The sequence below is a fragment of the Ambystoma mexicanum genome, chromosome 1q (genome assembly GCF_040938575.1).
Source record: "Ambystoma mexicanum isolate Mex_15411 chromosome 1q, UKY_AmexF1_1, whole genome shotgun sequence".
Classification (NCBI taxonomy): Eukaryota; Metazoa; Chordata; class Amphibia; order Caudata; family Ambystomatidae; genus Ambystoma; species Ambystoma mexicanum.
In genome coordinates, this window is record NC_090922.1 from 1313137224 (window position 1) to 1313158874 (window position 21651).

Sequence of the window (21651 nt, forward strand, 5' to 3'; positions counted from 1 at the left end):
AGCCACACTCACTTGCATCACTTCTCGGATTCTGACACTTTGTAGCAGCTTGTGGACTGTGGTGCAGCCACACTCACTTGCATCACTTCTCGGGTTCTGACACTTTGTAGCAGCTTGAGGACAGTGATGCAGCCACACTCATTCACATCACTTCTCGGGTTCTGACACTTTGTAGCAGCTTGAGGAGAGTAATGCAGCCACACTCACTTGCATCACTTCTCGGGTTCTGACACTTTGTAGCAGCTTGATGAGAGTGATGCAGCCACACACATTCACATCACTTCTCGGGTTCTGACACTTTGTAGCAGCTTGAGGAGAGGGATGCAGCCACACTCATTCACCTCACTTCTGGGGATGGGCTTTTTTGTTTCAAGTATTATGTACCAAGAAGCGAAATAAAGCAAAATGTTTTCTTGAGAAGGCCTTACCAATACATCTCAAAATTGATTTGTGTTTTGCTTTAGGTGTGGGTTGTAGATGTTATTACACTTTCCAATACACTCGGTCCTCAATAAGAGATACGAAAATACATTCTCTTTCTTATTTTGCAGCTGGTTTCCTACCAAGAGATTTCCCCTCATGTGTCTTGATGGTTTCAGAACCCAGACGTGGACTCCCGCTCACTGTGCTTAGAGAGGCACAGCTCCACCTCACTGATGAGGCCCAGCAAGGCTGAAACACGTGTATGGGGTTGCTGTTGGTACTCTTGTTCAGAAGGGAATTGCCATAGCACTTCAGTGCTGGACTGCCCATGTGGGCGGGACAAAGACTGATATGCAAATGGATATTTCTGATCTGTGAAAGGTACAGTGAGAAAAAAGTGCTGGCTGCGAACTCTCATAGTGGGAAAAAAAAACACAGAACAGGTTATCATGCCATGTTCTTTCTGGAGAGGGGCGCCTGCTACCATTTATGAAAAAGAAGCTAAAAGAAGCTCAGAACTTTATTTTGAACACTGTTTCTTTGTTTGCTGACATCCCAACACATTGTATAGATTTAGTTGTGAGGGCAAATATAGGGTTTGGACACAGACAGACTTTGGGTTGTACTGTATGACGCAGACTATCATTAGTTTCTTTAGGTAGGGAAATCCCAGCTTTGCATAGGGCAAATTAGGCTTTACTCCATCCTGACATTTGAGAAATAAAAGCTTCATATTAGAAAAGTGCATCTGTTGTCTGTATCTTACTTCATGATGCCTTCACAAAAGCCACACTGTTTGTAGTCGGTTTTGTAGGTTAACACATGGAAATGTCAAGTCGCCAACAGTGCTCGTGAGCGTTTTACAATCCTTTTTAGTTTAGTCTTTTACTGCTAATTTTAAGCCAAAACTATTGCATTAGAGTACAGATAGGGAGAAATGGCATACGATGAGGGACACAGAGTTTATAGGTGTTGTTTGGTTATTTGCCCACCCACTGTCTGCCCATGGGCATGCTAATCCTTATTGCCATTCCCACCCAGTTCCTGTCCCTCCTTACCTCCTCATGGGAACTCTTGAGATTGCTTTAATCAAGCCTTACAATCAAACTTTGCACTCAAACAGCCTGCCAGTATTTTCTCAACGCAGTCCTCAGAGAGTTCATGACTTAACTGGAGTTGTAAATGCACTACTGGTGTAATAAAATGCCTTAACCGTGTCTGCCTTCAGCCAATCAATTTATAAGCACTGCATGTCCTTCGCTGAAGGCCTGTTACAAACCAGCATTGGAAAACCCAACGGTTTTGGCTTGTATATAAGGATTAGGCATTTGCCAGGCACTGCTATTAGGTACCCAGGTACTCGTACACCTTTGCACCTGCTACCATCTATGGCCAGTTAATACCACTCTGGCAGTGCCTGGCAAGTGCCTTTCCCGTCTCTACACAAAAGAGCCCAAACTGTTGCCATTGCCAATGCTTGTTTTAATAATGCTTTTGATTGCAATATATGCCTATCAGCATGGCGGTGCCCAAACATCCCTGCTAGTTCTGCTGATATTTGCTGGTATCCCTATCTGAGAGCATACTCATGTTTGCCTATAAAGGCAGTAATTAATGCCATGCTCTTTCAAGAAAACATCCCCATGCTGCCTGCACCAATATAGGATAGTGTCCAGAGTTTAAATGACTGATATAGTATTTGGCCATAATTGCAGTAAAGTTGCCATTACACTGTAAGAAAACATGTCAGTTGTCCACTGTAAGAAAGCATATTCTCAGGTCGGTCCAGTGACTGCAACCGCAAACAGTGGGACTATGCAGACATGTCTTGACACCACTGAAGGCATGTTACTGAGGCCAGAACCATTTAGCCACCTGAAGGCGGTGAAGAAGTCATCCTCTTGATCCCCAGGTTGGTATCATACATGTCAACATTATCCATTCCATTCAGGGATATTTGTACAATCCTAATTTTAACTTTGCATCCTGGGGCTTGTAGTCCTGGTTTTCACCATTAAAATAATATTGGGATGCATGTGGTATCCCTGGAAGACAGTCCATGAGTACAATATTGGAGGGGCCCTCTCACCCCCATCTGGGGTGTAATGCACCAGGAAAGTTTAGGAATTACATGGGTGTGCCACACACACCCCATCTGCTCCCTGATGTCTATAACGAACCCAGGGGACGCACCACTCTGGACTAGACCACAGCTTATCTGCAAACGGCCAGTATCCCTCTGGTGGAAAGACAGTCTTGCTTCCTAGTGGCGTGGTAGGATGCACATGACTTGCAAGCCACTGCATCTGTTTAGGCTATTGTGCAGCTAACTGGTAGGCAGCGTTTACAATGAAACGCTTCCTAACATGCTCGCATGGCAAGCAGTGTTTACAATTAAATGCTGCCTACCATGCTTGCAAATGTGTTGCCCTGCACATTTGCACTGTGGCATGCAAAGGACCAACATTTGTCAGCAGGGGTCTACGTGTTTTTCTACACGTAATGGCTCCCCGCCACCAAATTATGAAACGGCGCAAAATGAGCTACTATGTACTTAGAAATGGTGGTGGAGGGTAGAAATATTGGCAATTTGAAAAGTGGCCCGTCTACTGAAATTTCCAAACCAGCTTCTGATGGGAAGTGTATTCTACCCCCAAATCAATGCACCAATGTAAAGCTGGCCCTAGGCTGAGCTACTCACCACCACAAGCTGCAGTCAGGACACCAGCAGCACGGAGCAGTTATATCCTTCGTGGAGCAGTTGGCTGCATTGTCTTGGCTGCTCTATTTTGCCACAGCTCTGTTCCGTAATGAGACGCTGGGCCTTTCTGCAGGACCCTAATCTCCCTGACTATGCCTACTACCACGCCACGCTGCGTGTACATGTCACCACCAGTCAAGTGAACTTGCTTCATCCAAAATGCTGATAAAAAGAATCCATTCTCTCTGTGATGGCCCCGAATGAGTGCATCACCATTCCTGCCCAGGTGGATAGTTCACAAGCTACGCGCTTGTCTCTCTCTTGTGGCCAGACTGCACTTCAAGTTAAATCTTGCTGGAGGGCCGATGCAGCCCTTCATCCTATTGAGGCAAATTCAGTACCTATAAACAGGATGAGAATGTGGTGAGGCGTTGAGGAGGAAATGGAGGACGCGTGGTTGGGGTTCAGTGCCAGGATCATGGGACAGTAAGGTGGCAAACGTATAGAAGATAAGCTTGATGGCCGACTCAATCTCTTTGCGTAAGTTCTGGTGTTTTGTTGAGTACAGCTATATCTCGGCCATTGCGCAGGCCTAACGTGTGGGTACATGTAGGTACCAAAGATCCTTGGAGAAGAGATAGCCAAGATTGAAGACCAGAAGCAGACGAGCAAAGTGTGTGAAGCAAGGAAACAGGAAAGAATTGTCACTCATAAACCCCTTAAAGCTTTGAGTGACCATAAACTGATTGTCTTCAGCAGGGGGGGGGTGCAGACTGAAATTCGTAACCTAAAACACTTTAACTATTACAGTTAGGGCAAGGGAGAGGCCTTGAGAAGTATGAGGCTGTTAGGTAGTGATAGGAGTGAGTAAGGAAAGAAGGCGGGATGGAAGGAGGAAGACGCATTTGCATGCAACAGACCAAAGGCTAAAAAAGAAGTTTTTAAAAAAATAAATCAATGGCACAACAACAGCAGCACACCAGATTAATTTTATACGAGCAGAATCTTATTTGGCATGAAATATGATTCATTGTGTTACTCCCTATGAAAGAAACTGGCCAGATAACAGTGAGGGGTTAGAAATGTGAGGAGGACAACTTTGTTTAGATTTTTCACTAGATGCAATTTTATTAACTCAAACGGTTGGATAAATGCCAAACTATCCCTACCCTAACAAAGATATCCCTGCCTAAAATAAACTAAAGCAAACACTCTAACAAAAGAATTCTGTTCGTCACTCTTATACATAAAATAACTCAACAAGGTAACATATGGCAGTTAAACAATACACATGTATCAGTAAGGTTGACAACTTGATAGGTCTCTCCTTATAATCTGGGTGAATTCCCCTTCCCCAGATTTCAGAAGAATTCTGTTCAACAGTTCCAAAAGATAAGCAAATCATGTCTTGTAACATAGTTCCAGTCCAGTTCTTTTACTTTCATCTTTAACAACAAACGTTCCTATTCGAATTCACCCAACAGTTCAAGATTATCCAACAAGGATTCCTTCCTTCCAATTGTGATAAAGAACTCAAACTAACTTCTTCTCATCAACAAAGAACACTTCCATTGTTCCTTAGGATTAATCCAAATGTCTTTGCCAGGATGATTCTGCAATCGCTCACAAAACCTTTGGTTCCACAATGTTTATACACTTGCGTCAGTGATATGAATGTTGTCAGGATGCTTCAACAACAGGTCAGTAAAATATGTCCTTCAAGATTTGTAAACACACCATAGTCCTTCAAAAACCTTTGCCTGGTCTACTCAGCTGTCAGACCTATACTATATGGTCCTTGGTCCATGTGTACTGCCTTGCCAGGAATATCAAAACGACTACTACTATTACTTCTAGAAGTACTCTTGTGGTTAGGTTTATCTTCGTCTAATTTAGAAGACGTTATAATTTGATCAACAACAGCGTCTACTTCTTTGGGGAAAACATGTAACACATTGGTGCTATTTGCTCCACACGTTTGTTTACCACATGCAATGCAGGTTATGCTCTTCCTTCTGTACACCTTTTGTAAGAAGGGCAGCCTTCCTGCCACTCTGGTCCTCCCCCACCCGCATTAACCACATTTTTATAATGGCTCCTTCTCACTTCTGCTCCTTATTGGCATAGACAATGCTTATTTGTGTGGCCCCCCTCTATTGCCTCTTTCCTCTTCTGACAATCAGGTTTACAAACAAGTGGGGTCTTTAGTGTTCCCTTTTGGCTTGGACAATGATGGCTTATTTCCTCTTCTACCAATGTTACTCCTTTGTGTTTCTGGTAATTATTGTGACCTTTTAATTCACAATCATAGTTGGCTGGTTTATTTGCCAAACTCTTATTCTGCCGCTTTAGCCACTTCACATTCCCTTGGTATGCAAAAAAATTATCTTTATATTTTATGTCAGTTCGATATGCTTCATGTTGGCGATTCTGCCACTCTACTGCTTTTACATTAGTTCGGTTTTAAAAAGACCTGCTGCAAGACAGCGGCTGGTTACGGAGTACTCCGGGGTCAAGCTTAAGTGAACTCACCGGCTTTGTTGAATGTATTCACTCGCCTCGCTGCTCTCTGATTCCTGGCTTCTTCTCCTCTGGATGTCAGGTAAAACTGCCTCACTTGTTATTATTTTGCGCCCCGCGTTGAGCAGAACCAGAGCGTACTGTGCTTCAGGGGCTCTCTGGTGCTCTCCTGCCAACGGAGTCGGCATTGCTGGGGGGGAGGCTTCCTCTGCAACCACGATCTTCAGGGTGGAAGTCTGTAAAAACAACGCTTGCTGCTGCACAATCTCTGCACGGCAGGTCTCCAAAGAAAAAGACCCTCTCAGAACCAGCATCCGTAATCCAAGCCATATCGATTCCGGCATCTCTATGATCTTTCAGCTGCAACCCCTGCACTGTGAAGTTTCTGTTCTCACTTCACCTTCTACTGCTACTCCTCTCTATGGCCTGCCCCTGAGGGGACATTTTATGCCTCTCAGCCTCCCTCAGGGGTGGGTCATTACCACTATTCGGCTGCAACTTGCAGTCTCAGGCCTCGGCAGCCCTCTTCTTCATTCCAGTACTTTGGGAGTTATGGGACTTAAAGTCCACCATGTTAACATTCACCTTTCTAATGGAAATATAAACAGCATGTTCATTTCTGCCCTTATTTATAATTTATATTACCCAAAGGATTATTATAATGATTCCAGGAACGATTTGGCTTTGCGGAGGAATAAGGTTCTTCAAGGTCTAAATTGGTAATATATAAAGACTCATCTTTATTATTCCCCTGGAAGTTATAGGAGTCTTCATCTTTTAGAATGTCAGTGGCTTCAAAATGGGGTTTCTTATTCCAAGATATAACTGGTTATGATGGTTTTCACCCAGACTCTGATAGTTAGCTTGGTAAGATAAAAGCTCTCTCTGACAACGTGCTATTACATATTCTGGTATTCATGAACTTTCATTCCTTGAGGAAGACGCATTCTGTGACTCATTCCACAAAGTCCTCCTGTTCCCCTGTGGCCCTTCTGCTGCCAGGTGATCCTCCCGGCTAATACCACCCCCAAGGTCAGGATCAGCAAGAGTCTGCCTTTCCCTGGCCACCTAGGCGGAGACTTCAGGTAGGGTTTTTGTGAGGACTGCAGGATTCATCACAAAGGGCACAAACACACAGTAGTGTTCTCTAGTGCACAAGGAAAAATTGGTATTCTGTGTTAAGAAAGACTGAACAAAACAACCCTCTGGAACCAGGTGCAGTGCCTGATTGATATGAAATAAAGGAATGAGTATCACTGTATCAAATTCTTATTGTTGATGACTGTCAAATTGACCCATGTCATGTAACCCCTTGAACCAGACATAGCATTTTTGCCAATTTCTTTATAATCTTGAATACTGAATCCTCAATGAAACGTAAACAAAGAAATTCTGTAGGCACTTTGAACTTTTGCTTGGGATGCAAAACAGAAAGTCTTACAGTGAAATGTGCTGAACAAATGCAATTGGCCTATGGTAAATAACATTGTTGTGTGGGAAGATGTCAAGATGGCTTCCATTGATGCCTGGACATGATCAGTACTACACCATAGAACCGTAGCAAGCAGTGTAATGCATGATAGGAACGTTGCAGTTTTTTGGAGTGTAAACTAGAAGTAGGAAGACCTTGCTTATAAATAATGCGATGAAAGCTGTCATAAAGTCCCTTGTAAGAGGCTGGATAATGGGGCTGGCGGACCATGGGAACTAGCCCGTGTTGTGCTGTAGGACTGAGAAGTGACATAGAGAGGAGGATCCCCAGCCTCCCCATCCATCACAAGCCTTAGTAGAAACACTTCCCACCAGATGTCAACCCTGCAAGCCCATGTGAAATTGGATAATGGTTCCCAAAGAAGCAGGTGATCAAGTGGGTAAGGTAGAAAAGCAGGAGGGTAATTCACCTGGAAATATTAAGAATTGGTTTGCAGAACACTATCGCAACTGAGCTTCCCAAGCCCTTTGGGAAAAAGAAAGGGCAACCTAGGAACCTTTTGGCTGGAGAGGGGGATATAATCCCAAACCTTATATAAAATACTACTGTTGCGGCTCTTGGTACCCCTTTAGCAATCTGACGACAGACTGCTGCTTCTCTTCATGTACCCACTCTTAGACCTAAAGAACTGCAAGGTCATGGTAGGGTAGTAATAGAATGCGCAATTTTGCAACCAGCAACTGAATTTTGTAACCGTCACTCATAGCAGACTATCTAGAACCTGTGATGTCCTTGGTGAACACTGTGGGCCTACGTTTGTATTTACCGATGCTGCTACAGATCCCAACACCTCTAGAAATGGCAGCAGGCAGGGGTGATGCTAGGTTGGTAAAAGATTCGGGACTACACAATGTCAGGACTGTTGGGACTTGGGGCTAGATAGCCTTTTGGTTGTAGATCCTGAGCTACAACCAAAAGACCCGGGGCTATACCCTCTCATCCCCTCCCCCAGCGACACCTCTGGCAGCAGGAACGCCATGGTTAACTCGGAGGAAATGCTTTTCAGTCATGCTCCCGCACAGAGAACTTCCAGTCTGCACAGCATCGGTTCACAAAGTGGATCCTAACCACAGGCATTGATCAAACACTTACAATAATGCGGATCCCAGAAGACTAGCCCCAGCCACAAACAATCACCAGAGAAAATTCAGTGGTGGTAAGCAGAGTTCAAACCTTGACTTGACTCACACCGGACTTCCATTACACTTCCACACATGGATAAAAGGCAAAGCAAGAGAGAACACTCGGAGTCAGGCAAAACACACAAAGGTATAGCATTTCCGAGTTGCCAGATTAACTGGGGAGACCAATGACCAGGCAGGTTTGTGAGAGGGGCAACACCCTCAACCTTGTTGGCAGGGAGCTGTTACTTTCAAGAAACCTTCAAGGCAGAAAACCTAAAGCAGGCTGAAGAATGCTGCATTGTGTGTCGGACAGAACCCTCTAGGACTGCATTATTATTATTTGGTCGTAGCTTGATCCCATCTTTAGATTTAGGTGCGTTCTATCAACCCATTGAAGTTCAATAAACACCCTTGAACTGTGAAGTCTTTCTTCACTATTTGATACCATGCCTTACTTACACTGGGTACTACAGACCTGTCAGTAACTCTCGTTTTTTGTTGAAGATTTTGGATAGGGCTGCGTACCAACAAGTACTTGACCACTTAACGAAACATAATGTTCTTAATAAATGGCAGTCCAGTTTGAGACCAGGTTTCAGCACAGAATTGGTCCTTCTGGATTTAAAGCCTAATATGCTGGGCAGCATGAACCAAGTCCAAGTCATATTACTGTTGGTCTTAGACCTTTCAGCTTCTTTTGACTTGGTGGAACATCCGTTCCTGCTATGCAGACTCAAAGAAGTTGCCAATTTGTGTGTTGGGGCGGTGGCACCGGTTCAATCCCTCCTGGAGGGCAGATCCATAGGAATCTGTAGCAGTGTTGCAGAGGCCTCCCCAGTTCCCCTGCCATATGGTGTTCCTCAGGGAGCTCGCCTGTCTCCCTCTTTGTATATTTTCAGCGCTCCCCTGGGTCAATTGCTTGAGAGTAAGGGTTTATGCTTTTCCTACTCAACTATGCGGATGGCACGCAGTGTATCACACCCTTATCAGGCAATCACATGGAGGATGCAATTGTTATCAATGAGATATTTGATTCATACAACGATGAATGAGGAAGAACAGGCTCACTCTTAATAATGAGAAGACAGAATTTAGGATTATAGGGACATCTCCCAGAATCACTAGACTGGGAGATGATTACTCATAATTCAAAATATCAGACTATAAAATCCCCACCAAGGAGAAGATTAAAATGCTGGGAGTCTGGTTGGACCGAAATCTTTCCATGAGTGTTCAAATTAGCAATCTTTTGTCTACGTCCTCCTATTATATAAGATTATTTGCCCATATAGGGCCATTTCTATCTATCAAGAGTACAGAAGCTATTGCTAGAGCGATCATAGGCTCAAAGATTGATTACTGTAGTACTCTCCTTATGGGAGTCAACAAAGGGGAAATTGCAAGACTACAGGTCATTCATAACAGGGCCATTAGATCTATAGTTGGCCTCGAGAAAGTATGATCATGTTTCGGAAGCCAGGAGGAGCCTTCATTTGCTTTTGGTCAAGGCCAGGATACATTTTCGATTGCTCACTATAGTGCACACATGTTCTAACCCACAATATCTGGTTGATAGGCTAAGTAGGACATCCTCTGGAAAAAATCTAAGATCAGATAAAACCTCTATGCTGGTTGTTATGTGAGCTAACCTTGCGCAAGTTGATGAGTGAGTTCCGCATAGCTGCACCCAGACTTTGGCATTCGATTCCACCAGATCTCTGAGGAGAAAATTCACTATAGAAGTTTAAGAAGAATCTGAAGACCTTCCTTTTTAGATGAAGGAAGTGTATGCATTTGGTCCTGTTGTTCCATAGGCTGTTTTTAGGGTATTGCTTTTTCCTGTTTTGTGCTTTGTTTTTTCCTTACCTGTTTAGGTGTCATCTTCTGCACCTGTATGCTTCCGGGGCAGTTTTGGTTGCGTGGTATGAAAGCAATGAAGTAAAGTAAACACTGTCCCTTAGGCTTTATGGCCTTCCTGGCATCCCATCTCACTTCCATGTACTAATCAACAGTTCTTATGTCCGGGCATCTTCAAGAAGGAACGGGCTGGCTCCGGTTAATTGATGGTATCAATAAGTTTCCATGTCTTGTTGGTAACTACCTCTGTAAGGAGATACTGAACGTACATGCAGAGTTGCATGCACTTTCATTCTCGAACTAAACCTGAGATTACATTGTTCTGCTACTATTTTAGGCGCCCAGTGAAAATGTAGTCAGTGAAAAGGTCATGGTGAAAATACCTCTTCGGTGAAAAAGTTGGCAAGCAAAAATGTGCCAATACATGCAGCTGAAAATTATCCAGGATGTAGTGCTGCTAGGGTAATTGTTAGGGTTAAGGAAGGTTTATTGGAATTGTGATTGCCTGGTTTAGGGTTAGGATAGGAGTTACTGTAAGGATATTGGTTGAAGTAAAGATGTTGGTGTTGTGTTAGTCGTTAGGGTAGATTAAGTACCAGGATTAGTGTTAGGGTACGGATTCAAGGTCAGCCTGGGCCATAACGTTGTCTCGGCCCCAATGAAAAAGTGGCCCACAGTTGCAAATAGCAACTCATTCCTTTTATGACACTGTTTGAATAGTATCCAAAGGGGAGCTTTTTGATCAAGTGTGATGTAAATTGTGCATTTTTAAGAACATTTAAATCAGCAATTGCCAAAACTACTAGCCGCAGAGTGAATTAACTCATCAAAATGGCCCAAAATGACCAGAAAACTGGCCCACTTTAACCAAAAAAGTGGGCCACACCAGCATTTTTGGGTTTTTGGTTCGTCCATGGGCCTATTGCCTCCAATTTGAACAACTCATTGACACCGATATTTAATCTAGCTAATATCGAGCTGACAGAGGGCCTAAGATCAGTACTCATGAAGGGCCTATCATTCGTATCCACGGCTTTCACGGACTGGTACGATTCTGAAATGGAAATTCGCACTTTTCTTAGGAAAGTAAGACTTTGCACTTACTTCAAAGAACATTCCATAGACCAAGAAGATCCAGAAATAGACACAGGGTAGCATAGACCATCTACTTTCACTCCATCAGACAGTCAGATACCCAACGAACATCTGACATTTGAAAAATGTATCCTACATGATTTTGCTAAACTCAAAACCAATAAGGAGAAAAACCAAGTAGGAGCCTACCACAACTTACCAGGGATGAGAAACAAGCCCTGAAAGACTTACAGAACAACAAGGGGATAGTCATAAAATCGGCAGATAAAGGAGGAGGTATTGTGATCATGACTAATACTCAATATAAAAATATGGTGCGGATCCCACGAAAGATCTCAGTCTAGAAATAACACAAGTGGTTAATTACGCATTAGAAAGAGATTGGATATCTTCCAAGGAAGCTGATTTTCTTACCACTCCAGGGGGCAGAACCCCATGCGTTTAAGCCCTACCAAAGATTCATAAAGATCCAATCAACCCGCCAGGCAGACCCATAGTCTCCGGATGTGGTTCAGTTCTGGAACCTTTGAGCAAATTTGTGGACACATTTCTGCAACTGCTCAGTACGCAAACCAACACATACTTGAGAGACACCACACACACCATTACCATCTTTGAGGAATTACCTTTTGACCCAGACACCCAGATTCTTGTCACAATGGACATTAAGTCTCTCTATTCCAACATCTTGCAGGAAGCCGTGATAGAATGTATTCGAGAATGGCTGACCAGAAATCCTTTACCAGATCGGGTTCCCACAAACTTTATATTAGAACTAATGACGAAAGCGCTTCAAAAAAACATTTTCACTTTTGACAAACAGGTGTACCTCCAAATCAAGGGGACCGCAATGGGGGCAGCATTTGCCCCAAGTTTGGCCATCTTTTTCATGGCCAAATATGAGGAGGAATACGTGTTTTCTGCACTCAATCATTGGAGAGACCAAGTACATCACTGGAACAGGTACATCGATGATGTCATCTTTATCTGGACTGGAGAATTGAGTCAACTCTTATTGTTTTGGGAATGGTTAAATTCCTGCAATGCAGACATACAGTTTACCATTGAATACAGTAAGTCAAAGGTTCCCTTTTTGGATCTCACTATTCAACATCTCAATGGTAAATTAGTCTGTGATCTCCATCGCAAGACCACAGATAGGAATACTCTTCTACACCACACCAGCAATCATCCGATGTACACCAAACAGAACCTGCCCTATGGCCAATATCTACGGATACGTAGAAATTGCACGTTACAAGAGGATTTCCGCACGCATGCGAAAATGTTGTCCAAAAGGCTACAAGAAAGGGACTACCCAAAAAGACTTCTGGACCAATCGGCTAAAAGAGCCTTAAATACCACTAGGGAACTACTCTTGCAGCCTAAAGAAGCCTCGACAGAGCACGGTGTAGATCGCCTCATCTGTGTAGTTATGCATGGCAAACACACAGCCAAGATTAAGAGAATCATTCAGAAGTATTGGCATATTGCCAAACTTAATCTACCAGACGACCTACCGCCAAGATTTGCATATAAAAGGGCCAAAAACCTTAAGGATCATTTGGTGCATTCCCTTTTTCAAGCAGATTCTCTGCAAATAGGACAAAGAACATTTCGGCCAATACAAGGGCACCACCCCTGTGGGAATTGTGTGGCTTGCCAATTCACGAGCAAAATGAAAACCTTCAAAATTAGCAACAGGGAATGGGTTTTGAAAGACTTCACCAACTGCAAGAGCTCCCAAGTTATTTACTGCATAGAATGCCCATGCGGTTTAAGGTACGTAGGTCAGACAATGAGATCAGTGAACCTAAGGATCTCGGAACACAGATCCAAAATTCGGTGCAAAACATTGTCAGCACCTTTGGTGTCACACTTTGTAGAAGCCAGACACTCACCTAATGACATCAAATGGTGGGTACTAGAGAAAGTAAAGGGTGGAGCTGATTTATCACACAGTCTATTACACAAAGAATCCAGATGGATTCACCGATTAGACTCCTATCACCAGGGATTAAATGAAATATTTCAATCAGTGGTGCACTAAAAGATCCTTATTTCTAAGAGTGTAAGGAACTTACAGCCCAGTACACAAATTCCAGCCTCTGCAAACAGGGGGTTGGCCCACTGACACAGGCATGGTACACATCCACACGAGACGGGCACATAACATTCTCACAAGGGAGTACACAATCCAGATGCATTGTGCATAGAACGCATCTGCTTTGAGACCCCTTGGTTTTTCCATTCCAAACGAGGTCAGCACTTCATGACTCTCACCTTCTTCTATCTTTTTTTCTTTTTCTTTTACTCTAGATTGGCACTGGGCAGCGCTATTCAATTTGGCTGCATTACATATGCCCACTACGAACAACATGGCATTTTCATAACTGACATAACAAGCTGATATAGGCACTAAGCACGTCAACAAGGGAGTGCACAATTCAGCTTGCACTACACAGAGGTGGCACCTTGCAAGATCACATTGCCCCTCTTTATTTGAAATGGGGTCAGGACTTTAAGCTTTTGACTCGCTTTCTGAACGATAGCGCTACTAAAATTGGCCCGCAGCACACATGCCTAAACACAAACAATACGGCGGTGAAAAGCGTACAGGTAAGCCCGAGCGGGACACCGCTGCTGACTCCAAGAGACACTTACCCAGAGCGAGTGTTCTAATGGCAGCAGCCACGTCACCATAACAACAGCACACAACATGACGCATAGACTTTCCTGTGACGGGACTTCCGGGGTCACGTGCGCCAATCAGGTTGCAACACCTAAGCCTGAAACTCCAGAGTAACGAGCCACTCGACGCAGAGAGATGCTGGAAACAACTAGATACAGACACACACGACTGCAACTGCATCCCGGCAGCACCTCGAAGGGCGGACAAAGGTAAGCAATAGTTTACAGCCCCAGCCACGCACCACGAATCCTCTACCCCCGGGACAGGCATGGAGTTGACTACTGTGAAGAGAACCAGAGTCTTCACAAGGCATATGACATGCACAAAGAGCCATCACACTTTTCCATAGCAGCATTATTGCATTCTTGAAAAAATGTGCTTGGCACTATACTCGCACATAATGCACATTTATCACCCTGACAGTAATGACGGTCTAATGTCTTACAGGCCATAGACCGGAGGGGACCACATCGGAACAACCACAGGCATTCCGGGTGCAGCGCGACCAGACAGCCCTCCACGGGCAGGTACAACATGGACCTGTATTCCTTGCTCACCCTACGTATTTTCTACACCAATAGCGGCATTTAATAGATAGTTTTACATGGGTTTGCTTGCTTACTTTTTAGCTGTAGGTGAGCACCACTGGACCATTCCAGAGCTGGAGACGACTTTTGCACCACCTGGGATGTTTTTCCAGCCACCTTTCCAGGCCTATTCACGTTAATAGAAGCCTGGACCCACTGCCAGGTAATCCACCAGGGCCCACATTTGAAAATGGCTCCCCTATACTTTACACTTACCAAACCACACCATCTGGTTTACTCTAACCCTAGTTTTTCCATCTCTGTTGCCTCACCCCTACAGGGACAAGAGTCATCTTAATTTGGAAAGGGACTCTGGACCACCTACTTCTGAACTTTTGGTACATAGAGGTGTAACGGCAGCTGCGCATTAGGGTGAGGGACGGCTCAGGACCCCAGTCCAAACACGACCCAAGACTTGGGATGATATGATCGGCAGGTAAAGCCACAACTGATAAATTAGAGGTCTCATTCACACTGTATGGAGTCAGATATATACTAACATTGAGAGAGGGAATTTAAAACCACCCCCTTGTTTTTCTTTTTTATATCCACACAGGGTCTTCGAATAAGATGCCCTGATGACGGCGGACAAACAACAAAGTTGAAGGACCGCCGAAACGTGGAGAGCTTGGTTGAGAACCAAGCCCCACGTAGGCAAAGAATTCTTTTACCATATAAGACCCAGAGACCTGGCTAATTTAAAGCCCCAGAACAGAATTTAAAGAATATTTTTCTTTTTGGAACTCTCACTAACTCTGGCCTCATTTTCCTAATAGAGTCATTACAAGGAAAAGATATAGGGAGCCCTTTTCAAGACACCCACCACAGGGGGTCTAACCAGGGAACTGAATTTAAGTTTTTCCCTTTCAAAATTCACTATTAATGTCACACCTCGAAATTTTAATTTTGTTTGCCAGATTGTTGAATGTTTTTTGTGATGAATCATGAAGATAAATGCTTTTTCTTTGTTTATGATATGTGTATTATGGAACACATTACGGGTATCTACGTTGAACACTGAGTATTCTTGTATTAATGGTTTTTATTTTTGATTAACATGAATTATAAAGCACATATTATCTAAAAATGTTTTCTCTCTCCAACTAGCTCAATTATTCTAAGACGTTCATAAGTAATCCAATTAGATGATTGATGCAACTTAAAGGTCACCTGGAAAGCAATAACTGAGTGATCACCCCTAAATTCTCTTTCCGTTGAGATTATTTTGATTCAGGGTGGGATATATATTTATGTATATATTTCCTACATTTTTTAAAACAACTTTTTGTTGGCTACATTTTCCTGGGGAACATTTTCACATAGACCCCTATGTCAGTATTGTTTTCAAGCATGACAAGTTTGATTGTATGGTGTGTTGTAATATGTTTAGCTGTAAACCTTTTATATATTTTGCCCATCAATCCTTTGTCAAACAAAAACAGAAAGTGAATTAAGCTTAACCGAATGATGAAAAGAGTCCAGGCAAGTGCCCCGTGTGTGACGCGCAGCTTAATCTTCTCCTGTAAAGTTGAAGCCTGCCTTGCTTGAGAGCCCTCTGCTCCTAGGGGACAAGGTGTCTGCAGATGTGTGCTCATCCTTCTCTCTTATGCCTCCAGCCAGACCTGTACCATGGCCTCGCTGTTGCTTCTTCCACGCTTGCAGGTGCTCCGCGCACAGTACATCACCTTGGTGCCTCCACAGGCAGAGGGAAATTAATCTTGTGTTGATTTTTATATCTGCAGTGCCTACATCGATAAAGCCAGTGACACCGCCGAACAAGTGACCATCATCAACAGCCAGCTCCACTCCCCCGAGGGCCTGGCGATGGATTGGGTGCACAAGAACATCTACTGGACAGACTCTGGAAATAAAACGCTCTCCGTGGCCACAGCGGATGGATACAAGAGGAGGACCCTCTTCCAGCGGGGCCTCAGTGAGCCCAGAGCCATTGCCGTGGACCCCATTCATGGGTAAGCACCATGTTTTTCATGTTGGGACAATGGATGCTCACAAACTTTCCATTGGGGGGCAAAAACGTCAACTTGGTGTTTGACTGATGAGTGCATTAATGAGTGGACAACGACGCTCACCCTGCCAAAAACAATGTGCCCCCAAATAGTTTCATCTTAAGTCTTCGTGGTGGCTGGTTATGCAAGATTTATAGAAAAGTGATAAGACATTGGGCCTCATTCCGAGAGTGCCGGTGCGGTAAGAACGTGCTAATATTTATTTTTATTTTATTGTTTTTTTATAACGTGCCTAATACGGTACTTGTTCGGTTTCTAAGTGTGGATCCGGGATTCGAACCTCTGTTGCTCTGTGTGGTCTTGTTCCCAAGACCAGCACGTTGCCCCTGTGCTATCCTCCGTCCACAGATATTAGCGCATACCGCACGTTACTGCACCGGCACACTCCAAGTCTGCCAGTAGGCTGGTGGATTTACCTCCAGCTCTGAGCTGGAAATGTATCTGCCACCCTACCCACAAAAAAGTCTGGTGTTACCGGCCCGGCAATACTGGCAAATCCCACCATGGAATGGATTGGGGATTTACTGGCATTTCCTCCACTTGTAATCTGCCGGTAATTCGGGCAGATCAAGTGGCTGAAACTGTATTGCCGGTAGCTGGTATCCAAAGCACCAAAGTAGTACGCAGCATGGGAGGAATGGTACTAGACTACGCAAAAAGCCTTTTTAATGGGGGGAGCGGAGTTTGATCTCCTAATGGGTGGTCAAAGAAGGGGCTAATACCCAAAACAACAATCTTTTTGGGCTCCTACACCCCAATACAACATAGAGCAGAGGTGTCTGGTGAATATTTAAAGTGGAGGGTGCAAATGTTTCCCTGGTATTGGCATGAGTGTGTGAGTAAGTATGAACCAGCCTAGTGGAGTTTTGATGGGGGGGGGGATTCCCCATTTTCATGATGGGTTCAACTGTTGCATTTTGAAACACAAATTATAGAAAAATGGGTTAAAAGTTACTGGTTTTACAGTGAAATAAATAATCCAATAGATGCCAGGTCACCAACAGCGAACAAGCTCGAGCATTTGTGACACATTTTCATACTTTTTGTGCACAAGGAAAATTATCAGGCCTGTCTCAACAATATGTGCCACATTTACCCTGTTTTGAAGCTGGTTTTGCATAAAGCGGCATGAAGCGTGTCACCCGAATATGGCAGTGCTGCAACCACTTTCATACTGGGTGTACAAATAGCGGAATTTGAGTCCTGTGAAAACAGTATATGCTAGAATTGCCAGTGTAAAACACATTTAAATGTTGCTTGTGTCCAACCCATATCATGAAGCCTGAAAACAATATTTGACAACACTGTCCTTGTTTAATGCCATTTGTGCCCCAGGAAAAGGCACAAGACTTGTCTGAGAGTGTAGATTAAATCTTGATTAAACTCAGAGTATATGTATTAGGTACAATAAAACCCTTAATAGGTCTTTTCCAAATTGTATCCTCTGGATTTTCTTTCTGAGATGAACTATTACGTTAATACCCCGATCTAGAGAGTGGGGTCTCCTGTGCCTTTCAGAGTCAGATGCCTGCATTGCAACTGTAAAACACGTGTACATGCTGCTTGTGCCCAGAGTAGCTCATCAGTAAATCATGAGGTCTATCAACACATTGTAGTATATCATAAAAGTACATCTACAACCGGCACCTTCATAATAGCAATTCAAATGTACTTATTGATGTTGGTGTTTATGGCACGCTGCATTGCAAATATGTTCCTTTAAAGCAGCGGGCTGGGAATCGGGAGTGAATAAAACATACACAGCATAGGTCCGTTGTTCCTTTCTTAACTACAAGAATGTGGGAGAGTGGAGTTAAGGGACAGGGGAGCAGATCACTGGACTTTGACAGTCACACCCTAGGTGGATGGGCCTGCTTTCCTGACCCTGACAAGGAGGGGGATGTTATAGGCAGAGAAAGGGAGAGCGAGCAGGTCAAATGACTTTCCCAACTTACTCCAGGAGGGCACATTCCGGACCCTAACATGTATATGTTCATAAATGCAAATCAATGTGCATGGCGGGTTTTCTTTGCTAAAACATTAATACAGAGCAATGTCTTCATCATTCAATATCACAGAATTGTGCATTTCTTATTTCTGAAATTAATCCAACCTTGGTTTCTTCAATGTTTCAAATAACATTTGGGCTGTTGTGTGCTCATCACGAACATCCGATTTTTCTATCCATGGGCAAAAGCTCGTCTCCGCTCTGATCTACGTTAGAGCCGGGAGGATAGCTCTGGGGCAATGCGTTTGTCTTGGAAGCAAGGCAACACAGGTTTGAATCCAGGTCTTGCGCTTAGAGACTGGTCTGCAGTGTTGGGCGAGTAATAATAGATTAATTAAGTAATTAATAAAACACCATTTAACCAACAATGACCACAAAATGAATGTGCAAAGCTAATGCAATTTCTCGCTTCTCAACACACACGAGAAAACCCCCATTCATCCTGTTGCCCTGCAACATACATACAGATTTAGTTTAGATGAGTTAATTTGTGCCTGAAAACATGTCTTCTGAATCCAGCCAACTAGTAGCTAGTTTGAGCATCTCCACAATAATGTCTGCGTCTTGCCCAGGCCCATAGTAACCCTATTGATGTGGACAATTTTTCCAACCCTCTGGTGCCACTACATCCTCTAACTGTGTCTGTTAGGAAAGTTGGAATCACTCCTTTTTCCCAAGTTTTCAAAGACATTAGGGATTGCTTCTCTTCTTTGGTCAAATTGCCACCTTTGAATAAATAATTAAATACAGTCATTTTTTTATGTACTATGCTTATAAAAGCAATTAAGGAATGATCCAGGATTCCATGTCTTCGAAGGAATCTGGTGCCGACTCTAAATAAGTCTTTATTTCATGTCATTTTTTTGTTTGCTCTTCATTAGTTAATCGAATACAAGCCTCCTTCACCAAGCAAGATCAAGAAAAGTGCAGCAATTACTCAAACAATTCAATCAAGTGTTGGTTATTGTACGGGTCCTGGGTTTTAGACCCTCAGGCCTCCTCTACAAGGAACTCACACATTGCATTTCATGCTGCCACCGGCCATCCCCCATCCCTGAACCCATAATAATTGCCTCCCCAGGATGAACTCATCTCTTCTATCGGGATCTTTCTAGACATCTTGTTAGGGCCTCCTTGATCGTCAAGACCATCAACCCATCTATCGCAGGGATTGAGATTCCCCAAGTAGCGCAAGCCTGGACAAGACGTCTCACCACTTCCAGACAGTCCCCGACACACAATCTAACTCCCCACCTGGCAGGTGGGGGGGAACATCAATGGAGGGGATTTTATCCATCCCAAGCGCTCCCGGTTCAGTTAAAGGGACCACCTTTAATCATGCAGCTCCAGAAATCCCTCTGGTGTTGCGTTAAAGATACCCAAAGGACCTCCACCTGCAAAGTCACTCTCGGCAGCATGGCCGGTTTGGGCATCGGCTCCAGCTAGTTCGCATTTCCATGCTCTTCCACCAGTGCAGCGCGGTAACTCTCTGCTGTCACGATCACTATGGTTATCCATCTTCTAGCTGACTGACCAACTTCTCTTATGACTGAGACGTAGCTAAATAGGACCAGTATTTTCCTGGGCTCCAAGGCATGACCATAGAGCATTCCAGCTCTTCCAGTAATCCCCCTCCAACAATGTTTTGACGGGTTCACAATCTATGAACATGTGGAAAGGCTCCCTTTCTACTTTCCACTATTCCAGCACTGTTTATCATAGGCCAGACCCGGCTTCTTCTTCTCTGATGACAGTGGAGGCGTTAACAGTTCATCTACTTCATTAAGCACGTTTCCTTGCCCTGGGGATGCCTGATAACAAGAATTCTCCTCAGTTAGCAGGATCCAGAGTTCTTCGCACCAGTCTATCTTGCACTTGTCAAAGTCGCTCAGGCTACGCCTCCTTAGCATATCAAGGCTCCTCCTGAGCCAGATAGGTAGATGCCCGGATCTCTGACCTTGGCAGGCCAGAAGACACCATCAGCCTGCTAAACTGTAGCATCGACTTCCGGAGACCACCTGTGCCACCATGCATACTCCTCTTTCTAGACCGCCATTGACGTGGAATGTGCCATGGCTGTCCAGCAGCTACTCGATGGCCTATACATTGGTCAAGCACTTAATGCTGAGTCTGCTGCTGGTTGTTTTCACCAGTGCTTGCCGCGTCTTCATCAGGATGGCCAGCGGCAGGTGTCTCTCTCACATCCTAGTGCCCAGGATATGTTCCCAGGGTAGGTTTTCCCAGCTGGTGGGTGAGCCGTGGCTGGATCAGTTATCTCTTCAGCTGCAGAAGCAGAAAACTCCCCGGTAGCGCTTAATGTGTGGTATGCCAAAACCTCGTATCATAGGGATGAGGGAGAGTACATCCTCTGGAATGAAAGTAAGGGCTTTCGCCCACTTACAAAGGAACCATTTAGCAGGCTCTACAGTGGCACATACACTTTTATAGGAATGTTTGCCCGTGCATTAGTCTGTCTGTTGTCGATTCTGCCCCAGAGGTGCAGCTTCAGTGCCAGCCACCTCTCTACATCCTCGGCCATACCTTGCTGCAGGACAGCGCCATCCTTTTCATGATCCTTTCTTTCACCGACTCATGGAAGTCAATCCTGAGCAATACTATGAATCCTTTGGCCATGCTGAACGGCCATTATCCAGTCCCTCTGATTCCACTTTAATAGATGAATAATAGCTGACTTCTCCCATCTCACCTTGCGCCCAGATAGACTAAACGCCTGCGTGGTCATCATGATCACTAGGGTGGATTCATCTGGCCTAAAGACAAGTAGCATGTCATCAGCATCAGGGCCTGCATGGTCATCATGATCATTGGGGTGGATTCATCTGGCCTAAGGACAAGTAGCGTGTCATCGGCATCAGCGCCTGCATGGTCATCATGATCTCTGGGGTGGATTCATCTGGCCTAAGGACAAGTAGCGTGTCATCGGCATCAGCGCCAGCATGGTCATCATGATCTCTGGGGTGGATTCATCTGGCCTAAGGACAAGTAGCGTGTCATCGGCATCAGCGCCTGCATGGTCATCATGATCACTGGGGTGGATTCATCTGGCCTAAGGACAAGTAGCATGTCATCGGTATCGGCGCCTGCATGGTCATCATGATCTCTGG

The 21651-nt window shown here is 44.3% G+C and overlaps 1 protein-coding gene across 1 annotated transcript in view; it reads left to right on the forward strand.

Moving 5' to 3' along the window:
• LRP8 (LDL receptor related protein 8) overlaps positions 1-21651 on the forward strand; it is a 1426130-nt gene that overhangs the window by 1226305 nt on the left and 178174 nt on the right. The window contains exon 11 of the mRNA XM_069642168.1: positions 16234-16461. Coding sequence (XP_069498269.1) covers positions 16234-16461 — 228 coding nt within the window. The remainder of the gene's footprint in view (positions 1-16233; positions 16462-21651) is intronic.